General features: G+C 42.2%; 1 protein-coding gene across 2 annotated transcripts in view; it reads left to right on the top strand.

Moving 5' to 3' along the window:
* The window catches only part of NLGN4X (neuroligin 4 X-linked), a 162,777-nt gene that overhangs the window by 59,885 nt on the left and 78,572 nt on the right, over positions 1–24,320 (top strand). Inside the window, exons 2-3 of one of the 2 annotated variants that reach the window (XM_056861733.1) lie at positions 5,892–5,951; positions 11,225–11,377. In XM_056861733.1, the coding sequence (XP_056717711.1) occupies positions 5,892–5,951; positions 11,225–11,377 (213 nt within the window). The remainder of the gene's footprint in view (positions 1–5,891; positions 5,952–11,224; positions 11,378–24,320) is intronic. The other variant, XM_056861734.1, reaches the window with a different exon arrangement.

Raw genomic sequence — 24,320 nt, 5'->3', positions numbered from 1 at the left:
CCATCAACTCTCCTCCAATTTATGGTGACCCTATGAATCAATATTTTGCCATGAACTAACAAAGTAGCAAGGCTGTTAAGGATAGGACACTTTGGAGGACATTGATTCATAGGGTCACCATGAGTCGGAAATGACTTCATGGCACTTCACACACACACACACACACACACACACACACACACACACACACACACAACAAAGTAGTAAAAGGATGCTTCTCCTCTCCTGCACCCTTTACATGCATGGTAATGGGATATTAATATATTTCAGTGGTTATACATGTGGAACAGAACTTAGAACGCACAGTTCAGGCACTGGGTTGTTATCATTATTATTGTGTTGGTGGGAGATGTAATAGGCCTTTGTAAAGGCTACTTTGCTATATGACAAATGACACAATCTTTTTAATATCATTAAAATTAGTCTTATCACAAATGTCATACCCAATCTTTCTACCCAATGGGTACCCAAAGCGACATGGTTCTCCTATCCTCCTGAGTGTGCCACCCAGGACTTCCATGGAAGATTGGGGATCTGAGTAGTAGAGACACAGCAAGTTACTTAAATGCTCTCTCATTACATGTTGCCTATCATGAAGATCACCTGGTTCAGGGTGTTCTAATTCCCCTCATTTTTGGCACTGTAACTTCCATCTGCCCTGACCTGGATGACCCAGGCTAGCCTGATCTTGTCCGATCTCAGAGTTAAGCAGGGTCAGCCCTGCCTAGTATTTGGATGGGAGACCACCAAGGAAGTCCAGGGTTGCTGTGCATAGGAAGGCACTGGCAAACCACCTCTGTTAGTCTCTTGCCTTGAAAACCCCCCGAAACAGGGTTTCGCCATAAGTCGACTGTGACTTGACGCCACTTTACACACACACACAACTTCCAGTTTTCAAACATGTAGCATTTTTTTCTGGAGCATTATGCCTGCCACAGAGATGCTTAACTTCCATTACAAATAGCACAGGATGGGTATCTCATCTGGGTCAGGATATTCCTATTCCTTTCAGTGTTGGCCATAGAACTCCCACAATCATCCTGAAGCTGGGTCCGATTTTGAGCCTCCTAGCCTTATTCTCTGATGAGTTATGCCTGCTACAAATGGACAGACAGGCTGATCCTTTTATTACTGTCGATTCATGGTAACAACAAGCCAAGTTATTTGTTTTGTTATGATATTTGGTTTGGATCAGGATCATATGGGGAACAGGTGGAATCTTTGTTCGAGGTCCCATGGTGCCTCTTGGCAGCCCTGTATGTAATGTAAGATGCTTGGGCCTTAATGATTAATTCGAAGGGTAACATTGGTAGAACACATTCATATGGTCTTCAGAGTTGATAGTTTGCACACGTTAGGCCAGTGGCCCCTGATTACTAGCAAAACCTGAAAATTGGACAGTTGTATCATTCTCCCTTAAATGAAAGAACATGAAGTGAATTGGAGAATCTATACTGTCCATATTGTGAACTGGAGAATCTATACAAATTCTCTGAGAACGTAGCTCATATGTTGATGGTTTGTACATTTTCTCATTGCATTCTTTCTAGTGTTACAATACAAAGGCCAGGTATGGCTTTATAAGTTACACCAACAGCATGACAGATGTCACACACAAAAAACTGGAAAAGTACCTTTTGGAAGTTTCTGCAAAGGTTAAAAAGAAGCACCTTTCACCTGATTCATTTTTCCTTTTGAATTGCTTTTTTGTCGACTAGAAATGTCAGAGCAGAGGGAAGAACTAAAGGTCTCAGGGCAAGTTGCATTTGTTACAGCACTAAGTCTTGATCAGCAGTGCTCAAAGAATATAGCTTGAATAGAAAATGTTACTGATGTCAGAAAAGAAGCTTGCAAGTGATTTTCTCCTGAAATTACTTCTGTATTTTAACTATATTTTGTTGTTGTCAGACGTTCAAAGGCAGACTCGGGGTCTTTCAAGAGTCAGTACCTGGGGTGATCAGAGAGTAAATCTGTTGTCTACATAGAAGATATAGTGTTGGTACCATTGACAAGGCCAGAAGCTGAGCGATTAAAGAGGCTTAGAACTAGTGAGACTCAGGACTTGCATCCTACTTCATTGCTGCCTGATAAGAGACCATAACTGGACAGTACCCAAGAAGGGTACAGGAATTGTAACAGAGCAAGGCATGGTAGGGAAACCCTGGATAAAAACAGGAAACTGGAACTAGGTTAAGAGGTACTTAAGCTAATATATTTTAATTGGTTGTTTGTTTCCTGGTTTCTATAGGCCACCTCTGCAGAAAGAAATCAGCGAAGAGCACATATTTTTATTGACTTGACCTAGTTCACCAGTGATTTTTGTCACTGAGTAAAGGTTTGAATCTAGGTCTCCAATCTCCAAACCAAATCGGGTTGCCAGTAGGGCTGTTGAATTAAAAAAAAATCGGTATAGTTCGGATTCGGCCGAATTCGGCCCGTTTAGATTCGGGATATGCCGAAGTCCGAACTCCCCCACTTCGGGTCCGTTCAATTCGGCGGGAATTCAAAGTTCGGGAAAAAAATTCGGCCGAATAAAGCCATTAAAAACACAATCATGCCTTTCCGCGGCTCTGGGGGGGCATTTCTGGGGTTAGAGGTCCCAAACTTTCAGCAGAGCTTCAAAGACGTTTATTGAAAGACTCCCCAAGTTTTGTAAAGATTGGGTCAGGGGGGGCTGAGATATGGGCCCTGAAAGGGGTCCCCCCACCCTTAATGTGCATCTCTCAGCAGAGCTTGCCGCCCACGCACAAAGCTCCCAGCCCCGACAACAGCTGAGAAGTTTGCAAAGCAACTGCAAAACAACACAACCTTGTAAAACAACACCTTTGCAACAGGGAAAACCAGAAGACACACAACTGAAACCTCCCCCCTCAAACCAGGGAGCGGGAGACTCGAGGGGGAACACACACCCCAGGCAGAACTGACAAAAGCCCCCTTTGGCTTTCCCCCCATCCACAGAAACTGCTCCCTCCCCACACACACACAGACTCTGCTTTCCCTCCACACACACACATACACAGGAGAAAAATTATAGATTAAAGCCCCCAAAGGGGTCTTACTGTGGCTGTCTTCTGTTCCATCAGGAGGGGCTGGGGAGGACTTGTAATCCAAGATGATTCCAATTAGGCACGGGACGTTTTGCTCTGGAGATGCACACAGGATCGGCTGATCCATTCATCCCAATAGGGGAAAGGGGAAAGGGGAAAGCCCATATCTCGGGACCCCCTGACCCAATGTTCACAAAACTTGGGTGGTCTCTTAAGAACACTTCTCTGAAACTCCACTCAAAGTCTGGGATCTGCACCCCCAAAAATGCGCCCCCTGCAGCCACGGAAAGAGAAAAGGGGGGAGGCGATATTTCTGCCCCCACTGAACCCATCTTTACAAAACTTGGGTGGTATCTTAAGAATGATTGTCTGAAGCTATGCTGAAAGTTTGGGGGCTATAGCCCCCAAAAAGCGCCCCCTGCAGCCACATAAATGGAAAAAGGGGGGAGGGAAAAGGGGGAGAACCCATATCTCGAGACCCCCTGACCCAATGTTTACAAAACTTGGGGAGTATCTTAAGAAGCTTCATCTGAAGCTCCACTGAAAGTTTGGTTTTCTGTATCCCAAAAAATGCACCCCCTGCAGCCATGGAAAGAAAAAGGGGGGGAGCCCATATCTCGGGACCCCCTGACCCAATGTTTACAAAACTTGGGGGGTATCTTAAGAAGCTTCATCTGAAGCTCCACTGAAAGTTTTGTGTCTGTACCCCAAAAAACACGCCCCCTGCAGCCACAGAAAGGAGCGAATGTGCACAAGCACCCCCCCACACACACACGAGGATTTTGCTCTCTCTCTCTCTCTCCCTGGCCGGGCCGCACATCAGCTGATTCCTCCAGTACTCAATCCTGACTGATTGGCCAGAAGAAGACCCAGCTTGGCCACCGATTGGCCGGGGGAGGAGAATGCTGCTTACTGACGGTTATGCTGCTTACTGACGGCCCCGAATTTGCCGGATTTATTCGCGAACTCCCTAACTCGCTGAATTCGCCCCCCCCCGGTTGCCCGCCGGTTTTGAGTTCGGTTCCTCCCGAACTAAAAACCACCGAATCAGGGGAAATTCGGCTGATTTTCAGTTCGGGTCGAACCGAATCAACAGCCCTAGTTGCCAGGTCCCTCTTCGCCACCATCAGGAGGTTTTGTTGCAGAGCCTGAAGAGGGTGGGGTTTGGGGGAGGGGAGGGACTTCAATGCCATAGAGTCCAATTGCCAAAACGGCCATTTTCTCCAGGTGAACTGACATCTATTGGCTGGAGATCAGTTGTAATAGCAGGAAATCTCCAGCTAGTACCTGGAGGTTCACAACCCTAAAACCAAAGCCACCAGTTCACCTGTGCCACCCCTGTAGAAAGTTCTTTAAATAGTTCCTCCCTACCTTGTTTGATGGTGTTGCTTATATATGAAAGTCCTCAAATAGCAAAAACAAGAAATACACTGATTTTTTAAAAAAAATACAGATTCATTCTGCAAGAAATTGCTTTGGATTTATTATATGTATCCAAGATGCATCTTGTAGGAAGCATTGCATTTGCACACAGTTCCACTTTTAATAATGAAGCCATTCATGTTTATTACACTGAAGATTCTTTAGATTGTGGCCCTGATATTCATTTTTTCTAAATTGCAAGTTCACCATGGGCATTTTGGGTTGATTCTATCCCATGTTCAATTAGATGAAGACATTCATGTGCATGTTTTAAGTGAAATCACTGATTATGGCAAAATGTTCAGTTGAGGAAGGTAGGGCCTTACGCTTAACACCCTAAACCCAATTATACAGGAAAACCACTGCAACTTTAGGGGATGATTAATCCCAATCTAGGTTCATGCTTTTGCAAGTGCAACGCGGTAGGGATGTGAATGAATTTTCACCTTGATATCTCTTTTCCCTGTAGCTGTCTCCTAAGCATGCAAACGAAGGAATGGATAATCTCACCATAGCTTGTTCTGTACACACAGAATTGTGTGAAATTGTTTGTTTTCAATAAGTGTAATATTTATGCTTGATTTCTTTTTTAACTGTGTCTTTACTGACATGGCAAGTGATATATTTTGTATGACTATGATATGGATTATGAATCCATATGGAGGTCTGGGTCCTTCACACTGGCTTTTATATGTCGAAGTGCTTTACATTTATTTGCATTAACTATGTTGTTGATAATAAACGTTCTAATTAATTTGTGATTATTACAGTGATTTTCAGGATCCAAAGAGTTACTTTTGCCCAGGTTTGGGGCAAAGGTGCCAAAGACCATTGTAGATGTACAGTGGAATTTTTTTTGACTTTTTATCTTTGAATGCATAAAGAAAAACATACCAGATCACAAACGACTTATGAAACTTCCTGCATTTTAAAAAGAGAGTAATCCGTCGTTTCCCTTGGATGCAGGGAACTAGTTATGCCGATCTTTGGCTCCAAACTACAGATCTGTTGTAAACATGGTATTGCATATACAACTGAATTTTTTCACTACAGACTCCAGTTCTGCTCTTAAGAATCTGTTTGAGTGAAATTGTACTATGATAGTGCAACAAGGATTCTGAGTTGTACAGAATTATGTGTTTACAGTGTTGTATTTTTTCTTATAAATTTTAAACTCTTAATCAACTTAATTGTGTTGTCACAACATATAATTTTTTTCCAACTCGTATTTTCTAATTTATTTTAGAGTTTATGTTAGTGTGAAGTTTGCATCCTTTTATTTTTTCCAGTTCAAGTTTTGACTTTTTGTGTTGAATTTTTCTTTTTCCAATTTTTTGGCTATTTTTTTCTTAACATTTTTGAGAACCTGCTGTTTTTGAATTCTCTTTTTTCCCTTTATTCTCCTGCTCACTCTGACCCCAGGAGCCAACACAAAGAAAAGCGCAGATGATATAACCAGTAATGATCGTGGGGAAGATGAAGGTATTTTTTGGTTTTGTTCCAAAGCTCAACCCTGATATGCATGAATATGAACTTTCCCCCTTTATTTAATCACACACATTTCAGTGTGCTACTTTATTTTCTTCTTATCTGGAATCAACTTTCCTTTTTTTCCCCATTTTTAAGACACAAATTAGCATTTAGATGATTGCAATTTCCTTTTGAGATGTGTACAGGTTATTTGTAAATATGTGTGAAGTGAGTAACATAAATATTATTTACAACGAGATGCTTCCCTTTACCCCTCTTCCCAACTTTTGCCTCGGAAGAGAAAATGGAACTTGAAACCTTGCATGTCTCTCTCTTCCTTTATCCCTTTTAGTACATTCTGTAAATTCACCTACACATTTTTCCCCTCTTTCTCTTCCCCCAATGTGTACTGTACAGTGGATGCAATTACCTCATTTGCTGTTTCTCTTTTTCTGTCTTCAGTATGGAATATTTCAAGAGGATTAGAAGCAACCTGTTCAGTTTGTTTAATTCTATATGACATTCTCACATGATAAGGTGCCACTACTTTGCAGTTGCTCCCATTTTATTTCCAGGTAGGGTTGCCAACCTCCAGGTGGTGGCTGGAGATCTCCCGCTATTATAACTGATCTCCAGGCAAAATCTCCAGATATTTTCCAACCTAGAGCTGGCAACCCTATTTCCAGGAGTGTATAGAAATGGCCACCTAGTTGGTTTGGCTTCTTTAGCCGCATCCACACACCATTAGTTAATATGCGGTCATTGCACGTAAAAAATTTGGTTTCCTGTGTGGACAATATAGACTAATTGTGAATTATCACTGCAGCACAATATCCACTGATGTGTGGACACAGCCTGTGTATGTATGCTTATATAAAACATCCACAAGAACAAAAGCATTGGGATGCCCTTCACTTGAGTGTCATGTGGGTGGGAGTTTTTATAAAAAATTGGAAAGTGTTGTGGGAGCCACTAGGGAAGTGATAACAATCATGTCATCCCAGGTGGGTATACAGAGAATCTAATTGTTCCTATTCCATATTAGATGCTTGTTATCAAGTCCAGCAGATCCAGACCTTTCCCCATATGTAAAGTTAATCCCTGAAGGCTAGAACCTTGACATTATTGTATTAAGATGTTTCTCCCTTTGATGTCAGTCACAAATATAGATAGCTACATAAATAAATGGCAAGAAGACACCAATACTTTTTTTTTAAATTCCAGCTAGTCTTCAGTTTTTTACCATTTTCAATGAAAAGTTTTTCATCCATGAAGTCTCAATGTTTTACCATATTTAATAATTGTTGTGGTGGCAGTCCACCAGTGTTGCCAATAGCCAGGAAGAATGGATGTCCCTTTAATAGAGGCTTAATAAGATATTATTTACCAGGTGATGTTATTTACCTCTATGCCAGGAAAAGCTTCAGCTCCCCATTTCCACATATTAAGCCTCTATTAAAAGGACAGGCCATTTTTCTCTAAGTCTATTGGCAAACCTACTTCTGCTTCAACACTTTTCTGGCTTCAGCTGTTTCCTTATGTGATAATTTATCACTTTATGCTAAATGTTTTCTTTCAGCCTAGGTTTTATCACACATTTCAGGCCTTCTTTTTGCTTTATTCCAACACTAGTCACTATATCAGGTATCACTGCAATATCCATTATGATTGGGACCCTGAAACCAGGGCAACTGTTTATTTTCCAAAGAGGTGAGAGTCAGAGAAAACAGGAACTTGGGTTCAGCGGGAAAACCAGCCATTTGGCCTACCTGCCAAATGAACTGATGGTTGTGCATCATAAAACCTGATCGAGGAGAGAAGACAGAGAGATGTGGATTATATGCCTGAAGGTCTCATTGGCAGAGAGCTGAGCAGCTCCCACAAGGGGCAGGATTCCCAACTCTGAATTGGGGGGGGTTCACCTAAGCAGGCAGACGTTTTAAAAGGTGAAATCTGCTTTTGTTCTGGGTTCAAACACTTTACCCAGATGCAGTAACCAGTGGGCCTCATCCTCCATTCCTTAGCTCGGTATTGTCCTCCTTATGATAGCCTTTCCCCATGTATGTGCTCTAGTTAAATCTTTAGTAATAAAACCTCTTTCCTGTTTAAGCAAGCAAACAGTGTCTGACATTTCATTAGGGTTGTGCATATCGATAAACCCGAACCGAAAATAACCCTGAAATTAGCTGTTTCAGCTCCACCCCTTACCGAATACCAAAACCTAGGAATACAGCTGAAGCCGAATAGTTGATCACTGAATCAGCCGAATAGGTGTTTGGCTTTTTTCGGCTTCAGCTTTCCCCAGTCTTTTCCCTATGGGATTTTTAAAACGAGCACTAGGGGAGGCATATTTGGAGGTAGAGTTCCCAAATTTTCAGGGTAGCTTCAAGGGGCTCTCCTTGCATGAACCCCAATGTTTGGTGATGATTGGGTCAGGGGGTCCAATTGTATGGGGTCCAGAAGGGGTCGACCCCCTCCTCCATTGAGAAGCTACCTTTGGGGGGGCATTTTTCAAGGTACAGTCACCAAATTTGCAGCGTATCTTCAAGGAACTGTCCTTGCATGAACCCCCAAGTTTGGTAAAGTTTAGAACAGGGGGTCCTATTTCATGGTGTCTGGAAGGGGTTTAGCCCCTCCTCCATGGAGAAGCATTTGCTTCTCTATGGAGGAGGGGGTGACCCGTTCCGGACCCCATAAAATAGGACCCCCTGACCCAATCTTTACCAAACTTCAGCTTTCATGCAAAGAAAGTCCCTTGAAGCTACCCTGAAAATTAGGGAACTCTATCTCTCAAAATGCCCCCACAGGAGCTTCAAAAAATCCCCATAGACTATAATGGACCCAATTTTTTTCGGTAGACCCTGAAATACAGCCGAAATACCCTTTTAATGAAAAAAATTGGCCCCAATAAACCCACACCTGAAATTTGCCTTTTGTTTTTGTTTTTGCACAACCCTAAATTCCACCCACATGCTGAAGACCATTCATGCAAGCTAAGGACACATACACACGGGGGGGGGGGGAGCTAGAGTAGTTGGCAGCTCTGCCCTTTGTACTTGTTCAGAGGCAGCTTTACCTGGTTACCCCAAGACACTGGTTACTTGAGAGGCTGGGTTTTATATCTTGAGGAGGTGGCAGCAAAGAGGAAACATGCTTTTGCATACTGGCAAACAGACAACATGCATGTGATAACACACAGACCCAGGGCAGGATTGTGACAATATCTACCTTTGTTTTTACTTTGAATAATAGAATAAGGTCACAACTTAATCACCTTTTTTTCTCAACAGTTCAGAATTACTATGACTTTTGTGACCTTTCTTACTTTGGGTACAGCATTCAAGCTTGTAACTTCCCTGTTATTGCAACTGCTTGCATTTCTATGAATTTCTCCACTGCTACAGTGTTTCTTTCCACATGTAGAAAATAGATCATGACTCTATATTCAAAACACAGAACTCCATGCAAGGCTTCTGGCCAGAAATTTATTTTACTGGAGTAGACTTTGACAAGCTATGGTCACCTCCTCTGATCTCCTCAAATGGCCTGCTGACAAGTTCTATAGATCTCCCTTCCTCTTTTCTGCTTAGCAATCAGGGCAGGAGAGGGTTGATGATATGACCTTCAGCTAGATAACAGGAGGTGATATAATTAATATCTGGAGCAAAAATATGATCATTACTGGAAAAGTTTTTTTTTTCATTTACCATGCCAGGGTTTTGATATCTGACCAGATATCCCAACATATAACGTTTTTAAAAGACTCAGAATTATTTGAGAGAGAAATCTATTTAATATGATCCATTCATAAGCAAGCACATGCTCTAGAGCATGCAAATGCATTTTGTTGTTGCTTTTCCATTTGATGCCCCCCTCAGATGCCCATAGACTTCAACCCCACCATTTTTGAGATACTATAAAATAAAACATACATCAGTTTCAGAATAAAGTAGCTTTGGGGAGGCGAAGAGGTGGGGGATCCCCTCATTATTGACATAAAAATTGCAATTCCCAAGAAATCCCAGGTAACAGGCAGGTTTACTATAAGGTAGCAGATAATAAACCCTGGAGGCCATTTCTCCTTCTTTCCCACTCACCTCCCTCAGCCGAGAGGAGTGCTAGCAACCTGCTGTACACCATTTGCTCTGGATGCTGAAAGGAATGGATTTATCTTCAAAATCTTCACAGGTTCATCATGCCTAATAGAGTGTAGCAACATGTTTTAGGCTATTATACCAGACCGATATTTTGTATTGTCTTTCCAAAGCACTTTGGCTGTGGTGGATGATCCACACAGCAGAGATAAACACTTCAGTGTCCTCTGCGCTTTGTAATGCTGGCTTGCCGGTTCTTCTTGTTTGACAGTGGATTGCACACAGAGGGAAAAACATTTTGGTGGCATCCTTAGGCGGTAAGGAAAATGTAGATTGGCCTTTATTTTCTAATAAAACAGCCCGGAAGCTGTCAGAGTAACTGTTGATTAGTTTAAACAAAGCACAAATGCAGTGGTTCTTGTGGGTTATCCGGGCTGTGTAACCGTGGTCTTGGTAAAAATATCAAGACCACGGTTACACAGCCCGGATAACCCACAAGAACCAATGAACTCTGACCGTGAAAGTCTTCGACAACACAAATGCAGTGGTTTGGTCTTAGCCTCACATGACATTTATTGGTTGTTTTGATTGAGGAATCTTCCTCTTGCCAGTTCAGTTTGCACTTTTAATGTAGGCAAAATGTTGGCGGCAATTAGTTTGTTGTATATATTTTGAAAACTGTAACAGTATCTTCTGCAGGTTGCAGATGAATAGAAAGACCTTGGTTGATACTGTTTGGTTCATTTTTAATTATCTCCAGAAAACATTGTTTATTTTTTAAAAAAAAATACACCTTTATGTTGTGAATATTCTGATGACATTTTTGTGAATTAATTCCCCCACTGCAAAGCTTCCTAAAATGTCTAGCAAACATGCTAGATTCCTATGCTTTCTTGAGTACCAGCATTATTCCAAAAAAGAACACAGCTTCAGTATGAACACTGAAAGTAGCAATAGCCATCAGGTGCACTTTACTCCACAACTGCATTTCTGAAATAAGAGACACCAGTAGTACTTCGGCCATGTTCTGACCTCTTCCAGGAGATGCTGATAGGGGTTGTGGCTGGTGGATGAGAAATATGATGAACTGAAAAAAAAACACATATTTATTGCCTTTTTTTAAAAAAGCTACATATTTCCTTTAATAGTTTTATTACTTTCTTGTGTTTTCCTTACTTGTACTTTTTTTAGATATACATGATCAAAACAACAAGAAGCCAGTGATGGTCTACATCCATGGGGGATCATACATGGAAGGAACAGGGAACATGGTTGATGGCAGCATACTTGCAAGTTATGGAAATGTCATTGTTATCACTATCAACTACAGGCTAGGAGTTCTAGGTAAGTGATTTTTCTTTCTTCCTTTCTTGAATTGATGAATGCAAAAAAGCTCTCCTATGTTATTTCTGATTTATTTCTACTAAATTTATTTAATCTGGATGAAGACTATTCTATTGTGGCTTCTTTCTAGACATTCTCTGGCAACAGGTGTGGTATTGTAGGCTGGAAGAGTGATGGTCCTTCACAGGCTGTGATTCATATTTGATGGATGTGTTTTATAGTGAATTGTGTCTATTATAAAATCAGTGAGATTTCTTTAAAGTCAACTTTTGCTTTATTTGTTATTGTTAGCGCTGTTGTGCTGTGATTCGTCAGATAATTTCCCCCCATCTTGATTGATTGCTTCAGCAGAAATACCCAGGTATTGGCTACCACAAGTTTTCGTCTTGGTTCAATGATTTAAATAACAGTGGAAGTAAAATGGTGGTAGTGAAAAGGGATATTAAGTTGCAGCTCACTTTCAGCAACCCCCTAGGGTTTTCAAAGCAAAATATGAACAGAGGTGGTTTGCCACTCCCTGCCTGTGCATAGCCACTCTGTAATTCCTTGCTGGTTTTCCAACCGGGGTTGACCCTGCTTAGCTTCTGAGATCTGATGAAACTGTGCTAACCTAGGCCATCCAAGTCAGGGTGGATGTAAAAACACTTTTATATGTAAGCTTTTCCTCAGATAAAGCTGGAATAAATTCGACAACAATTTACAAAAAATCATGTTTGACAGTTGTTGTATTCAAATCTGTAGGTTTATACCCTGCCAGCTTTTTCAATCAATGTCATTTAATTTATCTCCTTACTCCAGTTCCATTGCACATACTTTTCATCCATGCAAGTCCTACGATTCCCACCATTACCTTTTTGAATGGTAAAAGGTGATCTTATCTTCCCCTTTTCCACAGTGGAAAAACTGTTTGCATCAATCCAAGATGTGTATCTTAAAGTGATTCTTTTTAGCAAATAAGTTTGGATTTTATCTTTGCCCTACAATGGAGTAGCATAGATTAGTCTCCTAAAAGTCACCATCATTTTCTTACTGGCACTTGACTGAATTGCATCTGTTTTTAAGCTTTCTCATAAAATGTTAAAGGCTTCTGGTTACTAAAAAACAGTTTAAACATGGCCCACAAAATTAGATGGCCTGCTTTTACTTTGGTAATAAAGTGATTAGTTTCTGGTTCTTTTGTGGTATTAAATTGTTGTTCTGACTATCTTTTATACAATTTTTCTTTTGCTGTTTTATTTCCAATCATCAAATAGGAATATCTTTCTAGTTTTCTTATATTAGTTGCTTGATTTTCATGTCCATTGGAGGATTTGCCAGAACACTGTGATTTTGTGCAGCAATAAATAAATAGACTTTGGCACCCACTACCATGCCTGTCTTTGCGCCAAAAATGTGTATTTTCTAATGGGACTTTAAAAAAAAATCACAGCCAGTTACAGGAAATGAGCCCTACAATCTGACACATAGATGTTGGAGACCTACATTAGAAACAAGAAAATAGTACCTTAGTTATATTAATAATAGTCATGGTAGTAGATTATCAACTTTAGAAATGTCAAGGAGCTTGAAGCTTGATATTGAGGGCACACACCACAGAACGCTTCAGTTATCTAAGGTGCATAATTATTGTGCTTTATTTCAAATCTTCTGTCCCAAAAAATATCATCCACAGATGAAAACACAACTTACATTATTAAAAAGGGTTATATTATTAGTGATTCATCAGATGATGAGTGACAGGTGAAGTAATGTGCAATATTTATTTGGTACCTTATTATGCTGATAATGTATTTAATCAGTTTATTTTGGGCCATGTTATTTTACTTTTTATTTTTCCTTTTTCCTTCTATTTTTAATTGATGTTATATAGATACCTGTATTGCTTTGTTATTTTATGCTGGCCAATGGCCATAACAATAAATTATGAAAATTACAAATTACAACCTACATTACAACTGTGCCGGGATACCTAAATGCGAAGCATATAGCTAAGGAAGTCACATCATGCACCTCAGCTTGGATCCAGACTAGACATTTCAACAGGGCAAGGATTTCTACCCAAGGACCAAGATTTCCCCACCTCCTTCATCCTGCAGCAAGAATTAGGGCTGTCAAAAAAAAAATTCGGTACAGTTCGGATTCGGCCGAATTTGACCCTTGTGGGTTCGGTACGTGCCGAAGTCCGAACTCCCCCGCTTCGGATCCCTGGTAATTCGGGGGGATCCGGAGTTCGGGGGAAAATTCGGCCCCAGCGCGCCTTCAGAGGGATTCCCTGAAGGCGCGCGGGGGCTCTTTAAACTGATCTGAGCCTCCCAGCTGGGAGGCGCAGGTCAGTTTAAAGGGCAGCCCGCACCTTTCAGCGGGCTCCGCTGGAGAGGCGCGGGCTGCCCTTTAAACTGACCTGTGCCTCCCGGCCGGGAGGCGCAGATCAGTTTAAAGGGCAGCCCACCCCCCTTCAGCGGGCTCCGCTGGAGAGGCTCGGGCTGCCCTTTAAACTGATCTGAGCCTCCCAGCTGGGAGGCGCAGGTCAGTTTAAAGGGCAGCCCTCACCTTCCACGGGCTGCCCTTTAAACTCATCTGCGCCTCCCAGCTGGAGGCGCAGGTCAGTTTAAAGGGCAGCCCGCGCCTCTCCAGCGGAGCCCGCTGAAGGGGGGCGGGCTGCCCTTTAAACTGACCTGCGCCTCCCAGCTGGGAGGCTCAGATCAGTTTAAAGGGCAGCCCGCGCCTTTCAGCGGGCTCCCCTGAAGGGGGGCCGAATTTGCCGAATTTATTCGCGAACTCCCGAACTCGCTGAATTCGGCCCCCCTGGTTGCCCGCCAGTTTTGAGTTCGGATCCGTCCGAACAGAAAATCACCGAATCAGGGGAAATTCGGTTGATTTTCAGTTCGGACCGAACCGAATTGACAGCCCTAGCAAGAATAGGATTTTGGACGGCTTTTCAGGCTGCCATGGGAGGGGGAAAGCAAGAAAAGCATAATCCATGTGTGGAAATCTGTGTATATGTGAATATGTTATTCTGGATCCAACCCCACATGATTAAGGATTTACCCGTGTCTTCAAAACATGCTTTCCGTTTTATCGAATAACTGGTGCTGAGACTAGTCCCAGTAAATCAGTAAATCTATGGCAGAGGACTCATACAGGCAAACAACTCCAAAATGTTGGTCAAGCCAATGAGTTGGATTCACTGGAACAGCTCACAGAAAGTATTGCTGGAGTGGGATTTTCCCCATGTTCTTGTTCCTTAGGCAGCTTTCTGTTTGTCCTGAAACTCTTAGCTGAAGGCTGGAACAGCCTTACAAACAAAATGTACCTCGGGACAGGGGGGAATAACAACAATGAGGAATTAGGTAAAATAGTTTCACAATCCCTCATTTGCTGATGCAAGTCATGAGTAGCTTCATCCTCCCTCATGACTGATTTTGCTTCATCCTCCCTCATTACTGCAGCTCTCATCCTGTGGCACATTTCTCTTGAAAGAGTCTCCCAATCCTTAGAGAAGAATTTCAGGGAAAGCAGCAGGTTGCTTGGGGAGGGAGGGATCCACTCCATCAGCTCATTCTGCAAACTGTTCCACTGAATCAACCCAATGACTATACAAGTTAAAAATATGTAAATTATGCTTAAGGAATAAAGTGTGACATACGAATCCTAAATCAAAGAATCAAAAATCTAAAACCATCATTTGAGGAATTAAGCATGTCTGAAACATTTTGCGTATTTGCTTGTTTATTTATTTATTTGTTTATTTTTATCCTGATTTTCTCCCAATGGGTAGGGTTGCCAACCTCCAGGTTGCAATCCAAGTTCTGTTTATATTTGTAATTGAATAACCTCCAGGTAGTAGCTGGAAATCTCCCAATATTACAACTGATCTCCAGGCAACAGAGATGACTCCCCTTGGAGAAAGTGGCCGCTTTGGCAATTGGACTCTATGGAATTGAGGTCCCTCCCCTCCACAAACCCCGCTCTCCTAGGCTCCACTCGAAAAATCTCCAGGTATTTCCCAACCTGGAGCTGGCAGCCCTACCAATGGGCACCCAACAGGTTATAATACAAAATACATACACACACTCAATAGAAATAAACAAGAGAAAGTGGGGAGAGGAGGCTTCCTAGTGCAAAGCAAATCTCCCTCTATCTCCTAGCAGATCTTCCTTCCATCTCTAAGCTATGACCTTCAGGCTGGGAGCCAAAGGCCAAGGCCTCAATTACCTGTGTGACTAGGAAGAGAAACAAAATCAGCAAGATGTTCCACATTTGCTGATGGAAAGAGCATGCTCTTCCCCAGATCTTCCCAGTCAGCACTAAAATTTTACTTTCTCCTCTCTCCTAGGGTTGCCTGGTCCAGCCTGGCAACTAACAAGAGACTGGGCGGGGTGGGGGGGGATGTGGAGGACAGCCATCTGCAATAGTGTGAAAGCCTGGAATTGATATCAACCCCTCTAGGAATCACCAGAAATTCTGTGGCACAACCAGAGTTTTCAGTGTTTCCTAGAGAGGACTGATATCACTTCAGGCTCCCCTAAACAGTGGTTTTTTTTAAAAAAAAATTTTCCTGTCAGCTGCTGGAGTGGTGGCAGTTGGGTTGCCAACCCCCAGGTACTAGCTGGAGTTCTGCTATTACAACTGATCTCCAGCCGATAGAGTAAATGGCCACTTTGCAATTGGACTCTATGGCACTGAAGTCCCTCCCCTCACCAAACCCCACCCTCCTCAGGCTCCACCCCAAAAACCTCCTGCTGGTGGCAAAGAGGGACCTGGCAACCCTAGCTGGCAGGCCAGGGTTGCAGGGAGTGGAAGATATCTCACCTCCAGCAGGCACATGGCAACCCTACCTCTCAAAAATGCACAAACACAGGGCAAGCACTATATCTAGATCTGTATTGTCTCTCACTTTTGATTACAGAAATTTTTTTTAAAGACTAGCCCTTATTTGGAATATCTACCTTTGTCATTCTTCTGAAGCACATGGCTGAGCACGACCTTGCAGCATTATGGGGCTCTCTTCTCATGGGTGGACTAGTGGTAGATTGGCAGAGTTGCTAGGAATATCTATCATCCTTCTGAGCAGTCTAGCTACATCACCCTAGAAATGTAAATTTGTTTTACTTGTTCTACTGTTTGTGGCTTGTTTGTTACCTACTTCAAGCACCTTCTAGTCACCTGTGCCTTTTCCATTTCTCAACATTGTGAGGTGGTATGCAAAGGCTATGTTAATTTGCACAGCCTGCCTATGTGCAATTTGACTCTGTACATACTGGCCAAGCCTCTCCTAGACATGCACTGAATCAATAAATAAGAATTTATTTTAAATTCTTTAGGGTGCCAGGACTGGGAGAGGCCTGGCAAGAATGACCAGTAAGAAAATGTAACAAGATAGGGAAAAACACACCAAATCATTTGGGGAGGGGGTTGGATGGCACCTCTAACATGGGATGGGTATGAAATCATTTCCAATTCTTGAATTTGGGAATAAAATAGGTGTGGGTGAAAATATCTGGCATGTTTTAACACAATTGTTTTTCATATATGAATTTTATAAATGGAGTTACCTATTGGTGATTCACACATTACTGAGTACACAGTTAGAGTCTGGGGTCCCGAAGTGGTTGCCCCCTCCTCCATAGAAAAGCATGGTAAACTTTACCATGGCTGAACAAGAAACCTTCCAAGAGAGTGTGCTTATGCATTGTGTGCTTATGCAGACCAGAGAACACAAGAAAACACCAAACTGCTTAGCCACAAAAAAACCTCTCTGAAATCAACAATGGGATTGATGATAAGAACCTAAACAATAAAGCAGTGCCCCCCCCCCAAATAATCAAATCACCCCTTCGTTTCAAGTAAAGGCCAGCAAAATTTGAAGCAGAGAAAACCCCAAAATTCAAACAGTGCAACTTTGAAACAGCAAGCAGTGGAGAAATGGAAGCAAGCCCCCTCAAATGATAAAATCACCCCCTTAAACTAGAAAAAAAACCCACAATCAACCAACAGGCCAAGCCTGCTGACTTGTACCAAAATATAGAAAATAAGCCCCAAATACAACTACTAGTTTAAAGGAAAATGATGATATCTCAAACCCTTCAATGTCCTCTCCAGGCAGCAGGTAGGAAGGAATCCAATCCAAGCAGCAGGTCAAGGTAAGGCACCAGAATTCAGGAACGCAGAGGGAGAATCAGGCAGGAGCTAAAGCCAAGCTTTGCCACCAAACTCTCTCAAGTCTCTGTGAGGAATGGCCTGGTCTTGGAACCAGACCTGCTTTTATGGTCTTTGGCCAAGCACAGAAAAAATTGAAAATAATTCAAGCCAAAAAATACCTTCTGAGATTGACCAAAGATCACTGTTCTTCCTTACCTGGTTTCCTATTAGCCACTGAGAATTCCTGGCCCTCCTCCCTCACCTCCCTAGGTTATCCTCTATTGCAATCCAGGTAGACTGCACTAGCTGGCTTTGCAGCAATGCAAAATTCATTGCTGCCATTGGCCACATGGGGAAGCTCCAGTGAGGCTTCCCATTGGCCACTCCAAGATGCCTGCTCCCTCCCTCCTGCTGCCCTGGAAACCTGCCAGGGGGCATGGATACGAAGAAAGGAGATAGCTCTCCTTTAAACACAACAATGGCCACAAAATGGAGAATCCGCAAAAGCCGAATAGCCAAAACCCAAAAAAAGTTTGGGCAGATTCCCAGGTTTGGGTATTTGGCCGAAATGAAACCCGAATATTGCCAAAATGGCTCATTTCAGTTTTATTTTCGGTTCAGCTTTTTCGATATGCACAGCCCTACCTGTGACCATGGTATGGTATACATGGGCTTCAGCCTCCTTCCACCATGACATTTTCCCAACCTGACATGGCCTTGGTAATGGTATTTGGATTTGGAAAAAAAACATGTGTATCCCAGGGAACATGAAGATATCCACAATGGGCCAAATAGTATGCCCTTATGCCACATGGTCCTTTTTCTTAAAACCCACTACTCAACATATAGTGACCTAGTGGTTGGTGATAGAATACCATGGAGGATAGCACAGTTATCTGTTCTCATTATAACTTATTGCACTTTTAGCAAAAGGAGATCCTTATGGGACAACTCACCTGCATGAACTCCTCTACCTATCATGTGTGTGTGTAAAGTGCCGTCAAGTCGCAGCCGACTTATGGCGACCCCTTTTGGGGTTTTCATGGCAAGAGACTAACAGGTGGTTTGCCTGTGCCTTCCTCTGCACAGCAGAGTATTCCTGGTATTCCTTGGTGGTCTCCCATCCAAATACTAACCAGGGCTGACCCTGCTTAGCTTCTGAGACCTGACGAGATCAGGCTAGCCTGGGCCATCCAGGTCAGGGCCTACCTATCATAGGTACTAAAAAAATAAATCAAGAAACATTTGGATGATGTTTCTTTGATCCAAAGTAAGATAAATGATTATGTTCCATTATCATAACTGATCAGTCAATACAATCCAGATTTTACTTGGTATTCACTTCATTGTACTATATACACATGGAGATTTTATAGTCAAGAAGAAAACACTTAACAAACCTTTGGATGCTATGCTCTGTGGAAGTTCAGGGTTAGAATAAGAGAATGATTTGAGGTGTTTATTGAGTATGTGTGCTGATTATGTCCCCTCCCACTTGAGACTCAAGGTTTCTTTTTTTAAAAAGAAAGACTATGAGTTTGTCTACAGCCTTCACATGCATTTTCTTGTAGATGATATAAATGCCCCTACTTCTCCACCCCCATTGCATCTGCTGGTTTCTGTGCAGTGCAATTAGACTAATTTGGCTTGTTGACCGCTCTTGCAGCAGTTCCTAAAAAGGATAACAATTTGGCTATTAGCTGTGACTCTTTTATGACATTTTTTTTTTTGTAGATAACGTTTCTTCCTTCTGCCAGGACCTGGCTTCCAGGTTTGGAACCAGGTGCAGACTGGATACTCCGCCTGCCATGTTGGGTCCTTTTTTGGACTCCTTCAGCCTGCTCTCTCAGGCTGACATCAACAGGGTTCTGACTGAGGGTCCAGACCAGTCGACCAGCTAGCCTTCCTGGGGGTGAGGGACACTGCACTGAGGTGGTTCTCCTCATTCCTCCAGGGATGCTCACAGAGGCTAGCCATCAGAGGAGAGTTGTCAGCTCCATGGGCCCTAACCTGTGGAGTCCACAGAGGTCGATTCTCTCCCTGATGTTGTTTAATATTTATATGCTCCCTCTGGTGGAGATTGTCAGGTGGTTTAGAGTTGGGTGCTACCAATATGTGCATGACACCCAGTTCTACCTCCTGCTTGAAAAGCACCTGGCTGTCTCAGCCCTTGCTTCATGCCTGTACACCATAGTGGATTGGTTAGGTGAGAGCTAGCTGAAGTTAAATCCTTCAAAAATGGAGATCATATGGTTGGATATGTGTCCAGGGGTGGTAAAGACAGCATTATCTCACCTAATGCTGAGCTCGCCAGCTAGTCCTCTATTTGTCTTGCTCTGACCTTGCCACTGTGATCCATGTGATGGTCACCTCCAGATTAGAATATCGAAATGTGCTCTATGTAGGGCTGCCTTTGAAGATACATTGGAAGCACTAGGCAGTCCAGAATGCAGCTGCTAGATTGCTGACTGGATCTCCCTTGTCTGCACATATAACATTAATACTTCAGCACCTGCAGTGGTTTCCAGTCAGTTTCCAGGGCAAATTCAAAGTGCTGGTTTTAACCTATAAGGCTCTAAACCGTCTGGGACCATCCTATCTGCAGGACTGCCTCTCCCAGTATGACCCCCATCATTGCAATGTCTTCTACATGTATATTTATCACATTTATTGTATCTGTGTTTATTGTATTTTTAACTGTTGTAAGCTGCCCTGTGTTTATTGTATTTTTAACTGTTGTAAGCTGTGGGGAAAGGGTGCTAGTATAAATTAAACAAATAAATATAATGCCAAATGATATATTGCCTTGACCTGGATGGCCCAGGCTAGCCTGATCTTGTCAGATCTCAAAAGCTAAGCAGGGTCAGCACTGGTTAGTATTTGGATGAGAGACCACCAAGGAATACAAGGGTTGCTGTGCAGAGGAAGGCACTGGCAAACCACCTCTGTGAGTCTCTTGCCATGAAAACCCCAAAAGGGGTCTCCATAAGTCGGCTGCGACTTGACGGCACTGTACACACACACACATATGATATATTATAATTATAACAATGCTTTAGTAGTGTACCCTGTTGTATCTTATTTTGCCCTTTCACTGTAGAGTACAGAAACAATTTTGAGATATAATTTGCTTTACTACTTTTGATAATCTTCATGCAATCCTTTGGATGGGACCAAGACTAGAGGTTCACTAACTAATTATGAAACTTGGAAAGTTTCAAGAGGTTTTGGCAGAACCACCACTCCCTGAAAACAGCCAACACGATTTCTTGAGGCAAAAGGACTATTCATGCAACTGCACTTCCCTGAAGAGTATTTTCACATGCTATCTGGCATTCGAATTAGCAATAAAGTATGTTGAGTGCAATAATCCAGCACCAGACTATTTTCTACTAGTTCTTTTTTGCATTTCAATGTCCATACTAATTCAGTTGCTCTGAATGTTTGGGGTGTATTTTTCTTACCAATGGCATGGAAAGTTCAGGAGGGTGGTACAACTTATGATTGTTTTATCAATTTTATTATTTTATCAGTTTTATTATTTTATCAGTTCTGTGTTGGGATCAGTCTCTGTAAAGATGGAAAACAAAGCTAGATATATATAGACCACATGTATTGTAAGAATATATGGAAGAAGTTTCTCAAAGTATGAAAGCTAATAGGGATGTAAATTTATGATAAATTAATTTCTAAACACATTTTAAGAATTCAAGATGGTGGTTGTTCCTTTATATTCCTTCAATGTGGTGAAGATCTCAGCTCACTCATAAACAATATCTGATTAAAACCCCATGGTCTTAATATTCACTACCTTTCTCAATTTAAAGAGCCCTGTGGTGCAGTTAAGCTGCAGTACTGCAGTCCAAGCTCTGCTCACGACCTGAGTTCGATCCCGATGGAAGTTGGTTTCAGGTAGCCAGCTCAAGGTTGACTCAGCCTTCTATCCTTCTGAGGTCGGTAAAATGAGTAACCAGCTTGCTGGGGGTAAAGGGAAGATGACTGGGGAAGGCCCTGGCAAACCACCCCATAAAACAAAGTCTGCCTAGTAAACGTCGGGATGTGACATCACCCCACGGCTCAGGAATGACCTGGTGCTTGCCCAGGGGATCTTTACCCCCCCCCTCAATTTAAGAAAATCCTCCTCAACCAGACAAATAGGTTTATGATCTCTACTGAAAATTTTGATTAGAACTCCAGAAATATACTGGAGGTGGAATTAGTGGATTACATGAGGTGGAATTAGTGGATACAATTTTGCTCTGCCTTCAGTACGTGTAAGTCTCAACTCTCATGTGTTTGTCTATTGATAGCAAGTGTGTATGCACAGTCTCTGTGTCAACATTAAGGTAAATGATCCTAGAGTAATGAAGACAGTCAGGAATCCGCAAAACAAGTCATATGAGGAGAAGTTAAAGGAACTTGGTTATTTAGCATGAAGAAGAGAACATTGAGGGGGAGAGCATGATCATACTCCTACCTGAAGTGCTTTCTCATAGAAGGCTCTCTTCTTCTGAGGTGTTGCTTCAGATGCCACCACCTTCTGAGGTTAGATTGGCGGCATCCCAAGAGTGGGCCTTCTTGGTTGTGGCACCAAAATTGCAAAACCTCCTTCCTGGGGTATTGCCAGTCCCCATCCATCACTGTCTTCTTTTATATATGTATTTTACTATTGGTCTTAAATTGGCTTTATGTTTTTTTTTTTATAATGTTCTGCTAGATCTAGACTAGATCTAATGAGTTTAAGTTGAAGGAAGGCAGATTTCAGCTGAATGCTGAGAAAGACTTACTAACAGTAAGAGCAATTTGACAATAAAAGGAATTACTTAGGGGTTGTGAACTCTCTCCTGCTTGAAGCCTTCAAGCAGAGATGGGACAGCCATCAGTTATGGATGATCTGCACTGAAAGAGCTTGTAAGATTCCTTCCAGCTGTGTGGCTCCATATTAGTAAGACTGAATAAATAACTGAAGCAAAAGTTAGTATAGGATATGCTACTTTAGGGTGTCTAACATTAGAATTGAAATACACAGGTAACTTGTTGCTAAATTTGACCTTCTTACCTAGATCACTGGAAACTAGCAAACACTGATTTTTAAAATGAGCTCAAGGAGAGATCCAGGAAGTTACAGACTAGTTAGCTTAAAGTCTTTTACAGATAAATCAGCAGAAACAATTAGTAAAGGTATTAACTGCATAACCCAGTGATTCCCTGTATGGTGTCATGGCTGTCATAGCGCCCATCAGGCACCTACTTCCTTCTGACTTTTCTGGCTTTCCTCCAGTTCACTGGAGCATCATCTTTGGTTCTGTAGGGAGCACCCATTCAGAAATAGCTGCTTTCAGCACAGGGGACACTTGGCTTGGAACCTCCCAATATTTTGTGATTTGCCCCAGCACCCATTGCAGCCATTTTGTGATGGTGTCCACTCAGTAGGGTTGCCAGGTCCCTCTTTGCCATAGGTGGGAGGTTTTTGGGGTAGAGCCTGAGGAGGGTGGGGTTTGGGGAGGGGAGGGACTTCAATGCCATAAAGTTCAATTGCCAAAGCGGCCATTTTCTCCAGGGGAACCGATCTCTATCGGTTGTAGATCAGTTGTAATAGCGGGAGTTCTCCAGCTACTACCTGGAGGTTGGCAACCTTGCCACTCAGTGTTCTCAAAATTCCCATATACTGAACAAGGTTGGGGATCCTTGAATAGAAGAACATGGCCTGCTGAGGCAAAATCAGAATAGCTTCTGCAAAGGATGTCCAGCCTCAGCAATCTTTCGGAGATCTTTGAGAGGATTAACAAACATGTGGATAATAGTGATATGGTAGGCATTATATCCTAAGACTTCTAAAAAAGGTTTTGATCACTGTATGAAACAGCAGGCTAGATGGACCACTGGTCTGATCCACCTCTTATGAAACTGCTGTTGAACTGTCTTTTGCATCTTTCCTGTCCGCAAATGCAGTTAAATCTGCAGTAATGCTGGTCTTTTCCATAAACATAGGATTTAATCCACACTTGTGACTGGGAGTGAAAGAGGAGTTACTGATTATGCACACTTCCAAGAACATTCTGGCCTGCTCTTCAGCATCTCTCAGAAATGTAATCTTGCAGAAAAGGGAGACTTTATAAATTATCCACTTGTCAATTTTCCTTTCACAGTTATCTAAGCCTGTGAAGACTGGGAGGCAGTTACATGGGAAATCTTGTGGCAGGCACTTAGAACTTATTGACTATTGTTTTTGTTGTTAACTCTTTTTTTTGTACAATTATGCTCTCTTTCTACTGTAGGAGATATAACCTGATTAAAGCATGACATTTTTGCAGTTTTAGCATGATTTGGAAGTCACGGAAGAATGGAAAAATATGGTGCATGCCACAAGGCATGTAAAGTAGACTGCTTGCTGGAAGTGACAAGTAGCTCATAGCAAATTTCATGTAAGCATATTTCCAGATACAGTTTTTAAAGCCTAAGTGGCAGCTGTCAGTTTCTTATTAAAGTTTTTATTTTAATCAGAAACTGCTGGAGGGATGGTGGGAATTTTCACTTCGCTGAATTGTGGCATAAAACCTCAAGTCAGCAAACTGCATTGCATATATTCTTGTATAATTAAGGGGATATGATTAATGGTGGGTAAGCACTTTCCCCTTGCCCAACTTAGTCTGGAATAGGCTGAGCGAAAATGAATAACCCCACCTTCCAAAAAACAATCAGTAAAAAACCCCAACTCCATTCTGAAATTTATTTTTTTAATATATTTTTATTTTCTTTTAAAGATATGGGGTACAGAAAAGAAAAGGGGAAAAGGGAAGAA

Source organism: Euleptes europaea, chromosome 16 (assembly GCF_029931775.1).
Source record: "Euleptes europaea isolate rEulEur1 chromosome 16, rEulEur1.hap1, whole genome shotgun sequence".
NCBI lineage: Eukaryota > Metazoa > Chordata > Lepidosauria > Squamata > Sphaerodactylidae > Euleptes > Euleptes europaea.
Note: the sequence above shows the minus strand (reverse complement) of the source record. Positions and strands in the feature narration are given on the sequence as shown.